This window comes from Camponotus vicinus, unplaced genomic scaffold, assembly GCF_025532165.1.
Source record: "Camponotus vicinus isolate PSW18456_S1 unplaced genomic scaffold, iyCamVici1.0 SCAF_1, whole genome shotgun sequence".
Taxonomy (NCBI): Eukaryota; Metazoa; Arthropoda; class Insecta; order Hymenoptera; family Formicidae; genus Camponotus; species Camponotus vicinus.
Window position 1 is genome coordinate 2,492,846 of NW_028141945.1, and position 21,000 is coordinate 2,513,845.

Genomic DNA, 21,000 nt, shown 5'->3' on the forward strand with positions numbered 1-21,000 from the left:
AAATATAAACAGAATAGTTTAAATACTGCAACTGTTTATTTTTTTTCAATCTTCTTTCCTCAACTCGTTCGTTTAATAACTAGAAAAACACGGATAAATAAACTGATAATGTAACAAATACTGCATTGTAAAGTTTACAACAGATACTTGAAAAATATTTTTCCGCAAACATTTGTGACATGATCATCTTTTTCTGAAATAATATTTTATGATGCAAATCGACGATAAGAAAGCCTGAACCTTTGCGCAATTCAATTTATGGACTAGGTCGTTCGCGAATTGCGTTTAAACGAATTTCACGTACTAATGGCCGCCTCCTTGCTATTACAGTATATCGAGCAGACAAACAACTTTACGAGCACTTACCCTTTAGGTGCTAGGGATCTATATGTGGAAGTGTGCATCCACCAGTTTCCAGAGGGTTCAGAAAAATCATTGTTCCAGAAAAGCCTTCCGATACGGAGCGAGAGGGAAACTAACGTTATCGTGCATATCGAATAACGACATTGATGTAATTCATATAAATATTTTCGTCAATTTCTTCGATTATCCCATATGCGTGTGTCATTATTACAATATCTCATTATTATAGAATTTTTTCAATTTTTTATAACAATATAATTATCACATATATAATTATTTATATACGCGATAAATATGATAGAGACGTATAATATGTCATTATAATAATATTTTAGTGCGAAAATATGAATGTAAAATTATGTTTGTAAAAGATCATATAAAAAAGATAAAATTAAATTATTCAGTAATAATAAATATTTTTAAACTAATATTATATACATGCAAAGTAAGATGCTTTCATGTTTTTTTAAATTATCGAATGATATATTTGTCAAGCGCACCGTAAAGATGAAGACGTCGTTGAATGTATTCAGTAATTTGCATTTACATAATCAAAAAGCATTAGTTACTTTGCTAACAGGAGTTTGCGATGAGAAACCATTGACACGTCGACCATTAACATTACGTTGCACCATGTGACTCGCGGCATGCCGAGGTACAATGTAGTACCACCTGACGCAAAACCCATCATTTATAACGTAGTTTTCAGATTGCCTAGATTAATCGTTCTAAAATTATGTCAAAAGTTTCATTTGCAAGCCATATATTAGAATAATACATTCTGATATCATTTTACACATGTAGTATTATTACGTGTCATATGATACAGGTAATTAAAAAACATATAGATAATTAAAACAGTTTTATCGATTCTTATTTCATGTTATTTTGATAAATATATCGAATTAACTAACATGAAACGTTATATATTGAAATAATTACAAGAAATTTACAATATCTGTCATAAAATATTTGTTACAAGGGATGCTTTTATTGTATTTTAAACTTCGTGTCTGCGCTACAACAATTTTTTCTCGGCAATTGTAAACTGGTGAAAGTAGTAATATTTATTTGTTTCCTTCTATGGAAATAAATTACACGTCGAGTTGGAAATGTGTTATTGGTCCGAAACGGACCCTAATTTAGTTAAGCCGGGATATTCAATTGTTTCTTTTCAATCCTCTTTGTTATCCAGTACAATTTTATTGCCGGCTGTAAATAATGAACGATCTTACGAGCCAGTCTAGGTATGAAACGCGTCACTTGTAAGTTACCGCCTAAGTACAATTGGAATTTGCATTTCGTAAAGGAACTATGACAATAGGAGGAGAGATTGGTAAGGGAGAGTAAGGTATTCGAGAAACGGGTCTTTGTAATCCGCTTTTGGTTGTTTCGCTCGCTGACAATTAGCGCGATTGATCTTCTTGAAGAACGGGGCGAAATTCGAATTCGCCGCACGGGAGGGAAATGTCGTGATGCCTGTTAGTCTTCGATAAATTCAATGCGTCCACCCCCGTCCAACGTAGCCGAACATAGACGAACGCTACGCATACTACACGCGGGGGCGAAGTATACGAGGCGATGCGGCGTGCCGCGCGGACTTTGCGTCCTTGTTACGCTCCCACGACACGTACGTTCGTGATGTAACGGTAACTACTGCTAGTACGTGCTAAGTGTGCGCGGCTAGGGATTGCCCTATTGGCAGCTGTACGTATTCCGCTCTTAGGATTACGTACACGTATGCAAACATAGCCGCGTGCGGAAACGTGTACCGCCGCTTCGCCGATATGTATTATCGCGACTTTCCGCGTCGAAGGGCCGAACGCGAAAGATGTTATCCGGCGAGCGCAAATCGGGGCCGATCGTTTCCGCTCGTGCGGTCGACCCTTGCAGGTTTTTGCTTGAGTGGAGAAAAATTCTGGCTTGAACGTCATTTGAGTAACGTTTACGGCTCTCTGGAGCGACGCCAAGGCTTTCCCCCGGATTTCGACGCGCCCGGTTTTAATAGCAATTATGCATTTTTAATCGGCGGATAATCGCGGGACTTGAATGCTCGTGACGCGGTTATTACTGGCAGATGCTGTCGCAACGTCCGCTACCCCTAGGACAAATTAACGGGAGCTAGCTCGTGGCGCGAGCGCGCCGACGAGAAATTTACTTCTTTAAATGCTGAAATCAATCACAAAGTTGTTGTAAAATAGTTTGGATCGTTAACTGATAGATTGCAACGCGCATTTGAATTTCAATGCGGGAGACAGGCGACCGTGTTGGATCTTGTTCCTCCACCACCCTCATCCTCCCTTACCCACCGCGATAGAAGTTAGCACTTCTTTTATGAGCGTCGAAATTGAAGCGCGAAATGGTCGTAGTTTCGTGGAAAAGTGTGTCATGGCAATTATGTATCGAAGAGTTGTTAAATTTGTAGATTGTAGTATCCAGTAGTAAGAAAAAATACATTCAAGTAAAATAAAATTATTCGTTTGCGTCAAAAAATATTTTTGCGCTTGTATCGTGTAAAATTTTCGCACGATCGTACAACTACAAAGGGGCTTTCTGAATTTGAAAAATTACCGTATATTATGCATTATATATAATACTTTCCTGATAGTTTCGGTAAACATGTTTTGATCATTTAACGTTTATTGCACGTTTATTGCAATGATTATATAACAGAATTTACGATTGGGAAAATTGATTTTTATTTATTTCATGCAATTTCCTCTGTTTTTTCTTACTTTTTATAGCAGTTAAATTTTATTATAGACGATAATTTTTTTATATAATGTGGATGTGATTTATTGTTAAATTTAAACAATTTAATATCAATGCAAGAATGTTTTCGTGAATATTTGTATTAAAACTCGCGTAAGAAATTCTTACGAATGTCTCCATTTAAACAGTGTGTTAAAACTGGCGTGATCAATAGAACGTATGCGACGACAGCAGGATGCATTTTATTGTTAGAACAGCGCTCTCAGATGATGATGCAAAAAGTCATAAATTTATACTCTAAAGCGTTACCTGATTTGTTGACGGGTGTTGCTGTGTGAGTGAGCGTAGCTGCTGCGGTCAGTTTAGGAGGTTCTATCTTTTGCGGCACGCTGTGAGCAGGTATCGGTCCAGGATTTGTCATGGTGGTCATCGTTGTTGGCATCATCAGAGTCGACATGGTCAGCATTTTTGCGCCGTAAGATTTGTCTCGCCGTGGTGAAAGTTGAAGGACGCAGTTTTATCACGTGACCGAGAGAAATTCTCGCAATGCAGAACAACGAAGACACTGGACGCGCGATCGTCGATCTCTATTAATATCTTACAAATTATAACGATTTCTCGAATTGAGGGGAAGACAATCAGCGGCGCGTGCGATTCATGCGGAGTTTAAATGGACCGTGAATCTGCCGTGGAATCGCAATAATCGATTGAACGAAGCAACGACTGCAATTGTTAATTAAGATCGAGCACTCGTGTCAGTGTTCACGAATATAACATTACTTGGCTTATTAGTAACTGCGAATTACTGCACCGCGAGATGTTCGTAGTCGTTTGTCCACGATAAAAGACAATGTTGTTCATCGCATGTTACACTTCACGATCTATCGCGTCGTCACGTAGATTGCCGTGATTCTTCTTTCCCGCGTCATTACGTTCACGTTGTCGTTTATTACCGTTGATTTCGAATTTCAGTAGCGGTCAACATTTGCCGCTGCCTCGAAGCCTCTCCTCCAACTTTTTCGCTCGATTTTCGGATGACAGAATCGCAAACAAACAGTGACGCTCACGAAACTGTGTTCGCGAAATCTATAAAAACTATAAGAAACTTTACTATCTCGAAGTCGGTGCTCGGTAGTTTCCTCTTGAACATCGGAGCGCACAGTTTTCAAAACGATCACTCTCAATCAAGTTCGACGGTCTCGCTATTTCTTCATTTGCGCACCTCCGTCACTAATGATTCCTTCCTTCGTGTCGTTTCTTCTTGTTTCTTCACGTCGTTTCGTGCACCACTGATTTACCGCGGAAGGCGTTGAAGCGTGCTAGCACACGCGGTTACTGCGTGCGGAGGTGTCGGTGCGTGCGAAGTGCAGCGGCGCGCGTCGCGATGCCAAATACGCGTGCTCCGAAAACTGCGAGAGTGAGCGTCACCGACAGCGAAAATTTATGTAGGACACGGATAAATATTTGCGCACCGTTACAAATGATGCCGACGGTGATTGTGCACGGTGTAATCGAGAACGGTTGGCGGCGATGTCGGTGGCTGCAACGACGGCGACGTCGTTCTCTACGCTCTCCACGCTGCGCGCGTTACGTCACGTCCGGCCGAGCGTAGAGTCGGAACTCGTCTGGCGGGGAGAGCGCGAAGGGATGCCTGCCTTTGCCTGCCTGCCAGCCTGCCAGCCCTGGACGCCCGCCGTCGCGACGCCCAGAGGCGCCGGCGTTCCCGAGCGTCCGCGGAATCGCACGAGCTAAGACGCGAGCCAGCAGTCGCTCGCTCGCCGTCACGCCGAAAGGATTGTTTCATGCGGGAGCCAATGCAGCACTTTATGACGATGCGTTTCGAATTATTGCCGAATTATTCCCTTTCTCTTTGCATTTAATTGTGTAATAGCGCGATGGTATGCTTTTAACCATGTAGGTTAAATATCGATTAAAATCTTCAGGTTATTAAAATGTATTTTTCAATAAATTTGTTTTAAGCGAATATTTAACGAGACTTTTATTTCTTGCATGAATAGTATTTTTTCCTCTTTTAAATTAATCAGATAGATTTCTTGTTATATATTGACAAAAAAAAGTTGTTGAAATAACATTTGAAATTTTATAGATACGAAATATTACTTTATACTGTTTTTATATTAATAAAGGGAAAAATTTTAATTTAAAAAATTATTGATTGATGAGATATTTAAATTTATCTCTAGATTTTATGTTTTTACAGTAATGTAATATTCTTAAAAAATTAATTAAATTGAGTTATTTTATCATTCAATAAAAATGCTATTTTCTAGCTTATAAATATCATAAGGATATAAATTTTTTCTAATTGAAGAATCTGTTTTAGTAATATTATTATTGTATACATATTAAGTAATATTGCTATTAGATGCGCACATTGACATATGTTATAAAAATTACATGTAAAAATATTTATCCCCATATTACGTTGATATTTATTGAATTTCTTACATTAAATATTTTTCATAATTTTGATTATTATGATTTCATATAATTATAAGCCACAAATCTTTTTACTTACTTTAAAAAATGTATATATGTATTACAGATATATTTTAATACTTATAATTCTTATTTTACTCTATCTTTTAAATTTATTTATGAGTATATGTGTATTCTTACGAAAGCCAGAAAAGTATATTTTACCATTTATAAAACATTCATATTTATTTAAGTAAAATGATTTTATAGTTACATAAAAAATTATGTAAAGATTATGAAGAATATTTTTGCACTGCATTTCTATGATTTATGACAATATTATAAATTCTTTTTAAAAGTAATTTGATATTTTTCTTATTTTATAAAAAAAACCTGAGAGAGATTGCATATATCTTTATATATAAAAAACTTGGTTATATATCTTTTTTTGTATTATTCTTTATTTTTTTAAAAATAAAAATGCACAAAAAACACACGTGTGTATATAATATCATGTATTTTAATCTCGTATAAAATACTGTAAATAATAAACGAGGACTTACATTTGAAAAGATATAGATTTTATAAAATAATTTCATAAAATGTAATTTATATTTTATTTAATATTACTGTATTAAAATTTATGAACATGTTATTTCTGATTGTAACACACGTGAATTATTATGTTTTTGTCATATTTTATGAAATCTGGAATGTGTAGATGCTAAAATAATAACTGATAACTTTTTTTGTTATTTTTTTTTTAACTAATTGGTTTTTGGGACTTGGTTTTTTTAAAATCATATAAAACAATATATTTTGATGGTAAAATTGTATTAGGATAACTTTAATTAAAGTTAGCTTACATATATATTTGCCAATAAAACTGCATGTTATGTGTGTGTATGTAATAAATGTTATATTGAGCATTCTTATAAAAAGAAATATATTATAGCGTTTTCAAAGAAAGTTATTTTTTTCATTAGATATATTTATCAAATATTTAATGAACACCTTTTTTATTAAATGCCTCAATTTATATTTAAAATAACTCAATTTATGTACCTCAATTTATATTATATATGTTTGTATATTACATCTAATACAAACATGTAATATATTCCCTATTATTATTTTAGTTATTAAAATATGCATTTTAATTGTTATAAATGCATAAATAATAAAACTAGTTTAATAAAAGTATAAAAATATAAAAATTATGGCACACACATACAATTCGCTATAACATATACCCTAGATAAAGTTGATCTAGAAAAATTCGTTTTTTTTTCCTAATATTTTTTTTAAATAACAAATAGTAAAATAAATATATAGGAATATTTATATCAGAGCTATAGAATTCAGTCTTTCGATATTTCAACAAGTTTCAAGACGAAACTGATCTCTTTAGCCAAACTATGTCAACATTCAATACTCATTAGGTTCAAAATAGAACAATGCAGTGTCTGACTCAATGCGGTTCGTATCTACTGATCCATTAAGTGGCGCCACTCACTGGTAGCAGATCGAACTAGGGTGATTGCGATGCTAAGCTTCGACCGAATGCCGAAAGGATTCCCTCACTGTTTTCGGTAACATTGATGCAGGGCAAGAACAGGAGTTGGGTTTATCTTATTGAGCCCTTTCTGATTGAAGTGAGAAAAGGGATGGACTTTACGAGCGCCCGAATTTCTTATAAACATGATAATTTTGTTTATGTAACTTTAAGATTACCTGACATTACGGTCCAGAATCGCATAGATGTATACAAATTTATGATGATTGCATTTCAGATATTGTTCCGCATAATTTTATTAATGTACTATTATACGATACACTTGAAATGGTTCAATAATTACTAACTGCTAATTTAATGTTATGTTATTAAGTTAATTTTTTTTTATATAGTATAATGTATCTATAAAAATTTTCGCTATTAATTGGAGAAATTATTTATACTCACGATAATTAGACGATATTTATTAAACTTTGAAATTACGATTTATTGGCGTTTACATTTTGTATGTGCAGTGTAGTTGTTTGAATCAATTGATATATGAAAGAGATAATTTCATATTTTCACGCATGGTCTAAAATGACATTTGTGGTATTAATGAAAAGTTTCAAAATGCTTCATATAACAAAGCTTTAAAACATTGTGCATATTGATATCATTCTGTATTTAATCTCTGATATTGTCGCTAATTACAGAGTTAACTGTTCTGTAATTTGGCGCAAACGCGATGCGTTTTATATATGTAATTTCGTAATAAACAGAAACAAGTAAAATTATAAAGCACATTATTGTACGATTAAATGGAAAGTCAATGTTTATCTTCCACAATTTTAGTATCAAATTACAGTTTCTGTAAGCCATTAATATAAATCGCTGAATTGGCATTTGAAAATCTGCTTCTGGCGACAAATTTGCGCTTAACATCTTTAGAAATCTCTAATACGAGCTATTTTTTTAAGTTTTCCTTCACTTATATCGTTGATTCTTTTAGAAGATCTTATGTATTAACAAATCAGAAATATAATGCATTTTACTTTATAATCTATTTTTAATCTATTCGGAATTTTAAATACTTTTCGATGAGATTAACACTATATATTACATAATTCTATGCTTCATGATATCAGTTAAGATTAATCATTTTTGCGATTTTGCAATTTTAAATTCATATCTAAGTTATATGTTTATAATTACGCGAAATGGAATTTAAATCTTTGAGAAAAAGATATAAATTCGTATTTTCAGCATCGATATGAGAGAATGCCATGAGGTATTTGAGAAATATCTTAGTAGCTTGTAGACGAGCTTTGGCTCATGTTCAAACTCATAAATAATTCCGTTTGCGATCACGATCGCAGTACTGGTCGACAAGACGTAGGGGACAAAGTGACATGCGGAACGCAAGGTGATGCGATCCTGAGCACAGGGAATCTATGAACCATTGACATTAGACAGCCAAGAGGGAATCTACAGCTATCGACTTTCATTGCAATACACGGATCTTGTTGTCACTCCATTAGAATTACTGTAACCGTTTCTCGCTTATCTTCTCTTATTTCTTTACGCAAGATGACATTGCTATCCAAGAACATTTTTATATAATCTTATATTTTTCATTTAATAAATGGATTCTAAAATTTATATTATATCCGTGCTAACAAAATATTCTTCATTATCTATTATGAATTAAGCGATTTATTGTTCTTACTTAACTTATTTCGAAAGAAAAATAGATTTAAATATTTACACAGAGGAAAAGATTAGTTTTCTTGCAGAAAATATTAACTTGTATTAAGTTGGTCTTTTTAAATAAAGAAACGCGATATTGGATAAAATATCTCGATTGTATTATCTCTCTTGTTATTATATTCATTATGGAAGAATATCGATCCAAGTACGTTACATTACATGAGACAAGATTCCTCATTATCTTAGAATAACGAAGAACAATAACAGGGCAAAGCCTATGCATCGCGATGCATCGCGATGATTCCACCTGTCATATGTTCTTTAGATTACAATTTTGTATCTTTTATTCGCGACGTCGCGGTATGGTTGAGCCGAGCTGATTGCAGATAACATAGCAGAAGAACAACGATGTGGCCAGAGAGCAATTTTTATTTTCCGCATATTAGTTTAAATTCCATCATAAATTGGTTCTTTCACGGAAGAGAGCCCGGAGATGGGGCTCCAAAATGGAACGAAGACTGGCGGGAAAGCGTCGAGTTCCGTGATGGAGCGAGCTGGGAAGCTGGAACGAGAGACGAGTCGGGCTTACGCAGATGGAAGATAGAAGGACGGAGGATGAGCCTCGGGCGATTTGCTCGACATTGCTATGTTGCAGTAATTGCAGCTAATTAAGAGCTTGAACTCTCTCGTCTCTCTTCTCTCTGTCCTAGGGCCCCGTGCCGGGTCTTCTCCAGAGGGCACGCAGTAACCTCTGCACGTTACGTCTTTCTGTCCTAACCGCCGCCGTCTTGTCTACCATCGGAGAGACAGTATATCGCAGTGTCGCTCGACTACCTCTCGATCAACGAAGAGGATGTTTTGCAAGGACAAATATCGATTTTTTTTTCCATGACTATTTCAGGATAATGTAATTGCCACTATATTTTACCGCCCTCGGGACACATTATCGAATACATTATTATATGCTTTGTAAGTGCAATTGAGATTAACTACTTTAAAAAACACGTTCATCTAAATCCGATGCAAATGATAAATTGTATCATATTATAACGAAATGATAATAACATTTGCATTTAGAACGCAGAAATTTTTTATATTTGGAGCTTGGTTAATTGTTTTATAAGAACTGATTTATTTGAATTTATATAATGCCATTTTTCGCATATTGGAAATGTTCTTTAATATTTTTTAATTCTTTTAATTCAAAACAATTTTTTATATTTTTAATGTATCCACATGGTGTTACATCACGACAGATTAATATATAATTTTTAATTTGCAAATTTTATATACTTATATATCTAAAATTTTATCTAAAATATTGCAAAATAATTTTATCAAAAATTGCATTACAATTTTTTTTCGCCAATATTTGTGTAAATGCTGTATGATTCAGCAAACCGTAATCGATATCACCATCCTATAAATATTAAAAATAATAATTATTGCTATAATTTTTAGAACTTTTGTATGTTCAACACTAACATAAAATTCAAAAAAAAATTCTAGATGATAATTTTGTATTTTATATTTGACATAAAAATAATGCTTTATTTGTAGTGTCCACAATCATTTATAAAAAATATACACTTTATTATTATGATCCCCATGTGTATTTTTACAAGTATTTTTATAAATCCGTGCAATTTTTTTTAGCTGAATGTTTACGCAACTTTAGATTATATATCAAAAGTATATTATTTCATATATTCTACCCCAATCTCTCATCTATTCTTTCTTTCTTCCTTTTTCTCCCTCTCTTTCTTTCTGTCATATTTTTTTTCTCTTTTTCTGTTTTTTTCTCTCTTTTTCTTTTTACGAGAGATCTTGACTAAATATGAATTTATCTACTTTGGTTTAAATAAGATATAAGAATTGTACAAAATTTTCCTCATAAGTGTGTTATTTATCATTATATAAACATTTATAACATAGATTGTAAATGACATTCCCAGATTTCTAATAGTAGTATTACGCGATATGTTCTATGATTATAATAGTTTAACAAGTCAGCCTCTCTTCGAGTCGAGATATTGTCTCCTGGAGTTTCCCCGTCGTTACCACGCTCGCTTACGTTTGATCGATGACTCCTCCATCGGGCTGATAGACGACATCGGTTACAACTTGCCTTGTACTAGACACAGGAAGTTCATACGTCTATTGCGCGTATACACATATGTCAGCTTCAAGATTAACGGGACAGCTTGTCCACGTGGCAATCCACATCTGAATGCATACGCGAAAATTTATGAACGATAATCCGAATCGCTTTCTTTGCGTTACGTAGGATGAGTAATTTGTCGTGAATCAAATCTGCGAGTTGAAAGACGCATGCGTGATACTTTAATATCGCTCGTTGAGTCTACGTAATCAAATTAATGAAAATGCAAAGAGAGATAAATCATAATTGGACATATTGGACATATTGGATGCTAAATGCTATGTGAATCATTTCCTTCACTGACTATTTCATAAGAAATATGTAATTTCAAATGAAAAGTCAAAATTTTATAGATAGTTAAAAGTGTACGTTATAAAGTATATTTGGCGATAAACTTGCGTTCTTGGGAAACTCTGATATCTCTTTTCACAATTAAAAAAGTACGATATAATTTGTTCCTCTTTCTTTCTTTATTTCTTCTTTTTGCCTCTTGTTTCTTTCTCTCTTTTCTCTTTTTTTTGCTATATATTGTATAATATATCGACTACGAAAAAAGAAGTATAAAATCCATCTATGATGGATTTTAATAAGTTCACCTGCGTGTTAAATTTTTCGTTCTTCGTACACTTGCCAGCATATTTTGTCTTGACGTAAGTTCGTGTCCACGTGCTAAAGAAAAACCAAGATATTATGTAAGTGTAACTTTGCGTGAGGTACAATACACTCTTACAGTAATATATAATTTTGCATGTTTTCTAACTACATGCTACATTTATGTTAAGAATGTGTGTTTTCTAATCATATTTTATCTGACAGTACTTTGTACACATAATAATGCATAAATTTATATACTTATTTAGCAACTATATGCTGAAGAAAAATTTAATAAAAGTTTGTAATCAAAATAAAATAGAAAAATTAACTAAAAAATTAATTATAATTTACTAATAAACGAAAAGGTGATTTGCTAAGTTAACATAAATTATTTTATTAATTCTTTTATTTTTATACAACGTATTTGTTATGTATAGATATACTAGATAACTAAATATTTAAATCTATTATTTAACTTTAATATGTACTTTAATATGTATTATGAAGGCGCAATACGATAGTTGTACCATTTCTCGTGACTAGAAGCCTTGTGTTCCTTGCAGGAAAATTTCAGCGAATTATTGGATTTCCGTGCACGCATAAGTAAAGACATGCACTGTAGATGCGCCATCACGACCAAGATGATATAGCGGTTCATCTAGCAAGTAGTTGGGACAACTTAGTCTCGTGCGTGCGGGACTTCCCGTGTCTCTGTCGCTCTTACTATTTCTCCCATGAGTATCTGTTCTCGCATGTACACAGCCATACACAATACATATACGCATTACACACAAATATATATGAATATACATATATACTCTCACGTGACGTACGGCCCTATTCGTGAGACAGACAGTGGCTAATCTACGTGTACGATACCATTTAATACACAGTAGACAAAGGTGGACTCCCAATGCGCTTACGCATATGCGCGTCCGGTCTCGAAGGTGTGCTCATGTATCTGCAAAGGGGGAGAGAGAGAGAGAAAGAGAATGAGAGAGAGGGAGAGAAAAGGGTAGCAAGATAGGAAGCAGTCAATAATTCACGCATTACTCTCGGTTATTATGCTACTGTGGTCTGCTGTGGCCGTATGTGTGGTCGGCGATTCAGCTTTACATTTGCTTTACCGACCATAGTATCGGTCGAATCGCGCATACGCTGATTTACTAATTCGTAACCGCGCACCACGTCCGATAGAACTCTATCAACTTATTCATGGGTTGCTCGCAAGAGCAACCAGCGCGTTCTCCCTCCCTTGTCTCTCGATTTACGCTCTCGCGGAATGCTTACTCGCGAATGGCTCTTATAGATATATATCGTCCCGAATTGTTACGCGTATGTATCTGCATGATAATGGAGCACGCGGATACTCCTAGCTGCGATCACATCTTTGGGCGGCGCGGTAATTTCCAGCCGCATGTAACATCGAGATGAAACATTAGACATTTCGACCTAGTTGCAGCCAAGATCGCATCGCACGGGTCTCGCATCGCTCAGAATGTTCTTGATTCGTTTGTATCTGGTCTTCCGTTTAGCTTTCGCTCGTTCGCATCAACACTATGTAACGGAGAAGATAGATGACGATCCATTCTCTAACGATCGTCTACGTATATGTTACAAACGACTTTAACCTGTAGATTAATCAACGCACTGGAGCATCTTGACACTTGTGTGATTGTGCCAAACGAAAGATAAATGTTACTTAGCGACTAACTTTATGTAGATTTGTATTATTACATCTTTTCGCAAATCTGTATATTTTATTTATATAATTTATATAATTTAACAAATTATTTATATATATATATACAATTCTTAATTTTCTAATTATGATTATATATTAGCTTCTCTAGCTTTTATCTAATTTTTTAATGTATGTATGTATCATGCTGTTATTGTTTGTTAAAGAAACTTGTATATGCTTTTTTCTGTGTTAAAAGCTGATCTGTGAAAAATTAAAACATGTCTTGCTGCTATTATTTACCTCGCTGTGACAGTGAAAAAGAATAAAGCAGCAATGGAAAAAGAAAGATTACTTTTTACTGCGTCTGAGTAGAAACTCTGGCCTGTTTGTCTTACGCTAATTAACTGAACATGAAATATTTTCCACAGACGCCTTGAAGTCTTTTAGGTCGGAAGTTGGAGAAGAAAGAGAATACCGAACGAAAAAGAGACTAAGTTAAGAATTGATTCTATTTAGCATTTTTTCGACTGCTTGTCGATTCTTTTTCTGACAAAAATATAAATTATTTCTAGATAAATCAACAAAATAACACATAGGATCTATATCGATTATGCGAATTTGTTACATTCAATTAATTTTTCTTGAATATTGACACAAATGCTAGATTTTTTATAACGATTGTTGCAATAGAGAAACTTTTGATACGTATAACAAGTTTTGTAATTTAATTTTTACTAATCTAATTTAATTTTTGGTTATATATATGCCACGTCTTGACGTTCTTAATACAGAAGGTTCCTTTAGAAAACGCCGACAGATGTACGAAATTCTTTTGATGATCATCTCTTTGGAAGCAGGTGTTTGAAATCAGGATATTTATACAACGTAGCGCGGAAGTGCTTTCGCGCATAACTACCATGACTGCGTCTATATTTTTTATATAACGCCGCGCATTATTACGGCTATTTTTATAAAATTTTCCTATTTTTATTAAACATAGCAAATCCATATTTAAAATTTATCGCGTAATAAAATGTATCCGAGACAAATTATTGCTTTTATTATGTTAAAACAATGCCATTCTTTTTCAACGATTAATCTTGCAAAGTAAACAGCATCGAGCCTCCGCTGTGTTTTAAAATCATTACATGTATATGAGGGGAAAAAAAGAGGGACGAGAAAAAGGGCGAAGATCATTGCGAGCGCCGGATAAGAAAGAGAATCGCGTTTCATAAGAATACGTATGTAACCGGGAATTCATTTTCTCTTAAAACGTCGGCGGGTCTTTTTCATTATAAATGTTATTAAACGCCGGAGGTTCTTTGGACCCCGGCGGTGTTCAACATTTGAAGCGTCCAAGTTCTTTTACTCTCTTTTGCGAGCTTTTCGTCGCAACTCCTTCTTCCTTACTGACTCTGTGTCTTTTCCAAGTGTCATCCTTACCTCCATCCTCTGAAGGTAGCTTCATGCGAAACGTTTGTCTTGACAAAGACATCGCAATCTCGTGCGAGTCGAAGTTTTTCGGTTCGTGCAGCACGGTTTTGCAATGACAGTTTCGAAGAATACAGACAAGAGAATATGCGAATAGAGGACCGTGATATATGTATGAGACAATGATAGGGATCGTGCACGGATATTCGTAAGATTTACTTCGTCTGCCTTTACATTTGATGCTTCTAATTAACCCGGTAACGCGATAATAACAATTATCCGAGTACGAAGTTTCTGCGGAAGTTGCTTCATAGCTCGCCGCTTCGCGATATGTGTATGTGTGTGTATCTATGTTTATGTATATGAACGTGCATGTGTCTTATACATTTGCACACTCAGTCACGTGTACACCTGTGAACTCTGGCATATACTTGTTCGGTAACGTTTGACGTGACGGCATCGCGCCGCATATGTTTCTCGTAACAACCCTCGCCTATCATCCGTAGGTAGTAAATTTAGGTTTATCCGAGGTATCCACGAGACGTTGTTGGTGTGAGAGTTAAACGTCGCCTCGTTCTCCGGTTATGTAACCAACTTTGCTGAGGTCGTAGTTAGAATTACTTTCGTTCTAAACTAACAGGTTGATTAATGAAAACGTTGCATCGATTGTGCTACTGATGAAAAGCATAATTAATAGTAAAGGAATAAAATTTGATTTTATTCCTCCCACATGAAAAAGAAACGGTTATTATATAATAATATATTTTTATTATATTTTTATTATAGAGTTTTAATATTAAAGAATTTTATAGTGTATTTTTAGTATATTTTTATTAAATTTAATTTTGTTTCCAACGAGCGAGCTAAAGTTAATATATAATTCATCTTGATATAGCGCTTATTAAAAAATGCTACGTTTTAGGCATTTTTAATAATTAAATAAAAAATCGATGTAATTACCGAACAATACAAAGATTAATTACAGAATAATTAAATGGAAAATCGATGTAATTACGAAACGATACATTTTGCATAGCTCTGGATATTCTCGAGGGTGCACGCGCACCTGTATAATATATTTGATGATATCATGATGCATTTCAAAGAATGGAACTTAAAATATTGCTATTTTTGCCGGAGGCTGGCAATGTCGGTTTGCGTCAGCGTACCTATCTTGTGGAAATCGTACTTTCGTCCAGGTTCTGGTTTTACTCACGGCCGAGAGGTAAGAAAACAAAACAGAGGAACTGGCAATTTACTGCCTTTCCTTCCTAGAGAAGGTCCGGCTAAATAAGAGAGCCGGGGTCTTATTAGCAGATGATGGGGACGACGCTATGCCCTCCCCCCTACACTTTCTCGGGAAACAACGCTGCTTTGAGTTAACGGAACAGAGACGCAGAAAGATGTCGGTGGATGGAGGTAGTTTGTCAACCCAGGGCTTGTTCTCGGTTCGAGCAAACCTAATTAAAGCTGTACATTTTTCTTTCATTACGACTTCTCTATTCGCTAACCTTTCGCCTTTAACATTCACCTCTTTTCTATGGTTAATGATCCATGCGATATCTGAGACTCATCATTTATGAATTATTAATATTTACACTTTTTGTTCATTTTTTTATTCGTCGCGTATTTAAAGTCTTCTCGATAATTATTAAGTAATTTCTCTTTACTTGATTAACATATTTGATGTAAGTCCTCATTTCTGCGAGTTAAGTTTATTGGCAAAATTATGCGATAGATTCTATTAAATATTTTAATCCTTCCCAAAATTTCTGTTAATTTTAAAAATTGCTTCGATGTTGTAATAATATTTAAACATTTGCAAAATTATTAGAAAATTAATTTTGTATCGAGTAATATCACACCTATATATTGTAGAGCAATATCTAGAATTTAACAGCTTTTTTCATCACATTTTTCCTCTTTTTCATTGCGTTAAACGCGGACTATGAAATAAGAATAAAAATGCCAGTGGACAAAGGCGTTCTTATTGGTCAGCCCGATAGCATTTCTTTGCAGAAAAGTAGCTTCACGCTCCATGTACGAAGAACGTAAATGTATCCCTGACACGGGGTTTCAGCCGGGAATTTTGCGCCTGCTTCGATACGGTTCGCTCGTCCGTACGTTCCACAACTGAGTCGGGTGAATTAGCAACAGCGCGACTAGCTATACTTGAGCAGTCGTGTAATCTCACGTATAGGCTGTCCCTTTCATAAACGCGCAGGGCATTGTCGGTTGCACACGAATGCCTGGGTACCCAGTGGTTACAGTAATGAAATTGCTACGCCACCCCTACAGCTGATATTATTCCGCTTCCAACAGGAATACCGGCCATTGCGTTGGTTGGTTTAGGGACCAGAGTGATATTTCGCAAAGTTTCCTCAAGCTATTCGCAAGCTCTCTCCCATTAAGCACGTGTAGTGTCCGCTCTCTATCTAGTAGACACGTTGTATTCTATGGTCGACTACGCGTGTGATAGTCGTCCGAACTACTTACATTTAAATACTACTTAACGCTGTCAATTGAGTGTCATCGGAAAGTTATTTTGACACTTTCATCTTGATGAATTATATATTCGAAAATTAAAAATGAGAGAAGATAAGAGAAAAATAAAAATGGTACAATTTAATATCGAATAAATGTGGTTTTAAAAAATGTTTGCTCAAAATAAACTTTTAACAATATGGGTGAAAGTGATCTGTAGAAACAATGAATTGTTTTTTATAATTTTTGTTGTTTTTTAATTCATGTATCAATCACGAGTCTAATTTAGGTTTTAATTCAATTGAGAATATATAATGTGTAAGAAAAAGTACACAGTTTTATTTAAATTTTTTTAAACAAATGTGCAACTTTTATTCGATCATAAAAACGGTGGATTGCGTAGCTACAATACTATTTCTACAATTTACTTTCAATGATTAGACGAGCATTGTAAAATTTAATTAATACTATTCCGGGCACACCACTTCAATAGATTATTTTATATTTTTTTGAATATATAATTTGACATGGGAAATTTATTTTATGTCATAAAGCAAGTTCCTATTTATTTTAAAATTCTGTGAGCGAAGTGAGTAATGTTGAAATATTATGCTTTATAAAACAGCAAACGGCGTAATATAGGATTGAAAGTATAAATTACAGGGAAATTTGTAAATGAATCATTTGAAACTGAAATATGAGAGTAAGCTGGCTACAGCCGCGTAGTGAACATTCCAGTTCTGTGCCTGCGCAGTCAATATTTACCTGGCAAACGCCGTGCAATGAATTCGTGCAGTCTGTGCGAAATGACGTTTTATGTTATGTTTACATTTTCATTATTTATTTTACGCGGTATCAGCTGTTCACCACGGAGAACTGTTTAACGTAATTCAATGAAAGGAGACGCTTGACTTGACTGTTTAGACGGATAAGCTTAATAATATGTGAGATCGGATAATTTATTCTGCAAAATTAAGTTTCCTTAAAATGTCAATTCAATGAAACGTTTCTCATGTTATTATAATAAACTATTTATGAATACCCGAAAAATAGAATTAAAATAAATTTCTCGCTCTCTTTCTTTCTCAGTAAAAAATTATAATATTATTTCTAGATGGGTAACAATAATAGCAGCGATGTAAAAATTCAACAAGTCTTTATATTCTTTATTTTTATCTTTCATTCTGTAATACAAATAATAAAAAGATAATATTTTATTCCTCCTATTATTTTATTAATAATGCATATTGGTTTTAATAAATAATCTCAGTAAATAGTAAAACCTAGCTGTAGCAATAGTTAACGACTCGATCGTCTGGTTTTAATTATAACGGTTATTCGATATTATCGAATGCGAATGAAATTGTCAGGTCATCGGATTATTCTCGGTGTTTAAACGTAACCACTATATGCCTAGCGACGTTTGTGCAGGATTAGTCCTTCGATTAAGCTTAATTCAGTTGCATATCACTCAGAACGTCTTTTGGGGTAACGGCGATTTTATGCAGGCTGTAAAACGGCGCCAAGAGCGGATTATTATCCCAAAGGAAAATCGGTAATGACTATAAGGAAGTGAGAGCCACTGGTTTCTATCGTAGCAGTTCAATTATAGTTACCGTGTTAACGATTGCACTAGAAAGCCAGTGATGTCGCGATACTGGTTAGAAACTGTCCGTGATTCCTTTATGTTAACGAATGCTTACATTTTGGGAGCTCCCATATAGATAATTATATATTGCATGCCAAAGATAGTAGAGAAATTAGCTGAAAATGGTGATCTTTAGTGCTTATTGGAATGGTTACTTTTATTGAAGATATTAATTTGCACGTTAATTGAGATTAGAAAGATGTGTATTTTATGTGAAATCAAAGAAACCTCATGTTAAAAAAACTTTATAGAGAAAATCTTTTTGAATATATTATTAAATGTTTAAGTTTTTGCATGTGTTGTTTACATTTCTCAATTTTTATCTACACTTATTTATTTTGTAGATATTAAAAAATGTAAAATGATGTTGCATATAAATTGCATATAAAAATATAGATTTATATAAAAGTATACTATTTATTATTTTCAATTTTTGATATACTTTTAGTGTGATATTTTAGAAGAAAAGTAATTTTTAATTTTAAAATTAATTTTAAAATTAAAAATTACTTTTCTTCTAAAGTATCACGATAAAAATATAAAATTAATTTCAGTTTGTGATGTAATCTTATATACAAAAGATTTTGAAATATCATAATTTTAGGAAATTGCTTAAAAATAAAGCTAACATATTCATATATAAAAAAGAAATTGAGCATATTCTGAGAATATATTCCCTGGTTTCTTAATGATGAACTTCCTTTTATATAGCTATACTTTATATATATAAGTGACATACATACATATATATAAGTGACGCTATCTTAAGGAAACTTTCCCCATTTATATTAATGGAGTTAACGCGTGAAGGTATTATAAACTGTGCGAAGAAATATTGTTGACATAAAAGAACATAGCAATTTATAGAGTGTTTGAATTGTTAAGTTACAGTTTTAAATTATACAGCATGAATATTGTTTTAAATATTGTCAATTGTTAAAAAATGATAAAATAACGTTAATTATCTTAAACGAGAAAAATATATCTGTCTCATGAATATTTTATATTTTGATGATGGAAATATTTCGAATTTTGAATTCGTTCACGTTGTAAAATTAATTAAATTCGCTTAATTAATTTCTGAGACTGGTGTAAAAAAACCATTAATATTTTATGAATACAAAAGACTAGAGGGGAAAATAAACGATTCTGCGCGGACAGAATACTCAAGATTACGCGCGCACGTCGTGGAGCGAACGAATGAACGGGCGATCCGATCTTTATACAGAGAACGGTAACGTAAAAACAGCGACGAGAAAGAACGACACGGGTGAGAGCTGACAGGGCGAAGTAGTACTCGCCGAAATTCGCCATTGTGTGTGTCCCGTGGCTCGTCGCTTCGTGCAGCTATTACCGCGATAATATCTCGGACGGTGCAGCACAAAATGCCCAATTAGGTATGAAGAGCGCGAAAAAAGGACAAGTCGGTCGGCGAGAGAAAGAGGATAAGAGTGAGGGACGAAGGGGTCGGAGGGAAGTGTGACAGTGAGAGATAGAGAGGGTTATATCCGAATAGGCAAACGGCAGTCGACGAAGAACGGTGAGGAGGAAGAGGGTCGTATATGGGAAAACGCGTTGGTAGAAGCAAGAAAGGGTGCAGGGGAAAGGGGACGCAATGTAGAGATAGGTAGGTAGGTAGATATGTAGAAGAGGGCAAGGGTATAGCGCACCCCTTCCCCTGCCCTCAACCGTCAGGAGGTGAGAGAAGTGGGCTAGTCAGGGGGTTTTGCGCAATGCGCCCGCTGGCGCTGCAGTGGAGTTTATTCCTGATCTCTGCGTACGTTCCTCTCTGTTTGCACGCCATTGTGTGTCACAGGCTGTTGCAGTTCGCAACTTTTTATGTGCGGGTCGTGATCCCTCGCTGCGAACGCGCGCGGGGTGAAATAGGGTAGCCGCCGACTCGGCTTTGCTTCTTCCTTGACTCCTTCGTTCCCTAAGCGAACGATCACGATTGCCTTACGACATCGCAAAAAAAGAGAAGGGGCGTACTTATATTTATAGCTCGTATATTTTACGCAACTTGATGTCAGTCTGGAGAGAACTCCTGCTTCGACTCTCCGTTTTCTAATTCGTACGATCGAATGTTGCACAACAGAATGCTCGGCGCTCTACCTACCACGCGTCGATCTCACTGAAGAAGGATTGTTCTGCCACTGTTTTCGCTGTTTCGCGAGTTTATTGTTTTTTTATTTGCATTGTTATTTATATTAGAAAGTAGATTATTAATCATCAATTCTTCTCATTATCAGTAATATGCTCAGATCGTAGTTAGCAGCACA

General features: G+C 34.6%; 1 protein-coding gene and 1 long non-coding RNA gene across 9 annotated transcripts in view; both read right to left on the reverse strand.

The window, feature by feature from the left end:
- LOC145963593 (nucleolysin TIAR) overlaps positions 1-21,000 on the reverse strand; it is a 423,794-nt gene that overhangs the window by 162,453 nt on the left and 240,341 nt on the right. The window contains exon 1 of one of the 8 annotated variants that reach the window (XM_083085752.1): positions 3,385-4,707. The exons of the other annotated variants lie outside the window; for them this stretch is intronic. Within the exon in view, the coding sequence (XP_082941878.1) occupies positions 3,385-3,541 (157 nt within the window). The 5' untranslated portion in view covers positions 3,542-4,707. Of the gene's footprint in view, positions 1-3,384; positions 4,708-21,000 lie in introns of those variants that run through there. 8 annotated transcript variants of the gene reach the window in all.
- The window catches only part of LOC145963648 (uncharacterized), a 41,297-nt gene continuing 30,505 nt past the window's right edge, over positions 10,209-21,000 (reverse strand). The window contains exons 3-4 of the long non-coding RNA XR_014436223.1: positions 11,477-11,549; positions 10,209-10,945 (exon numbers count right to left, since the gene is read on the reverse strand). This is a non-coding gene — a long non-coding RNA (uncharacterized LOC145963648). The remainder of the gene's footprint in view (positions 10,946-11,476; positions 11,550-21,000) is intronic.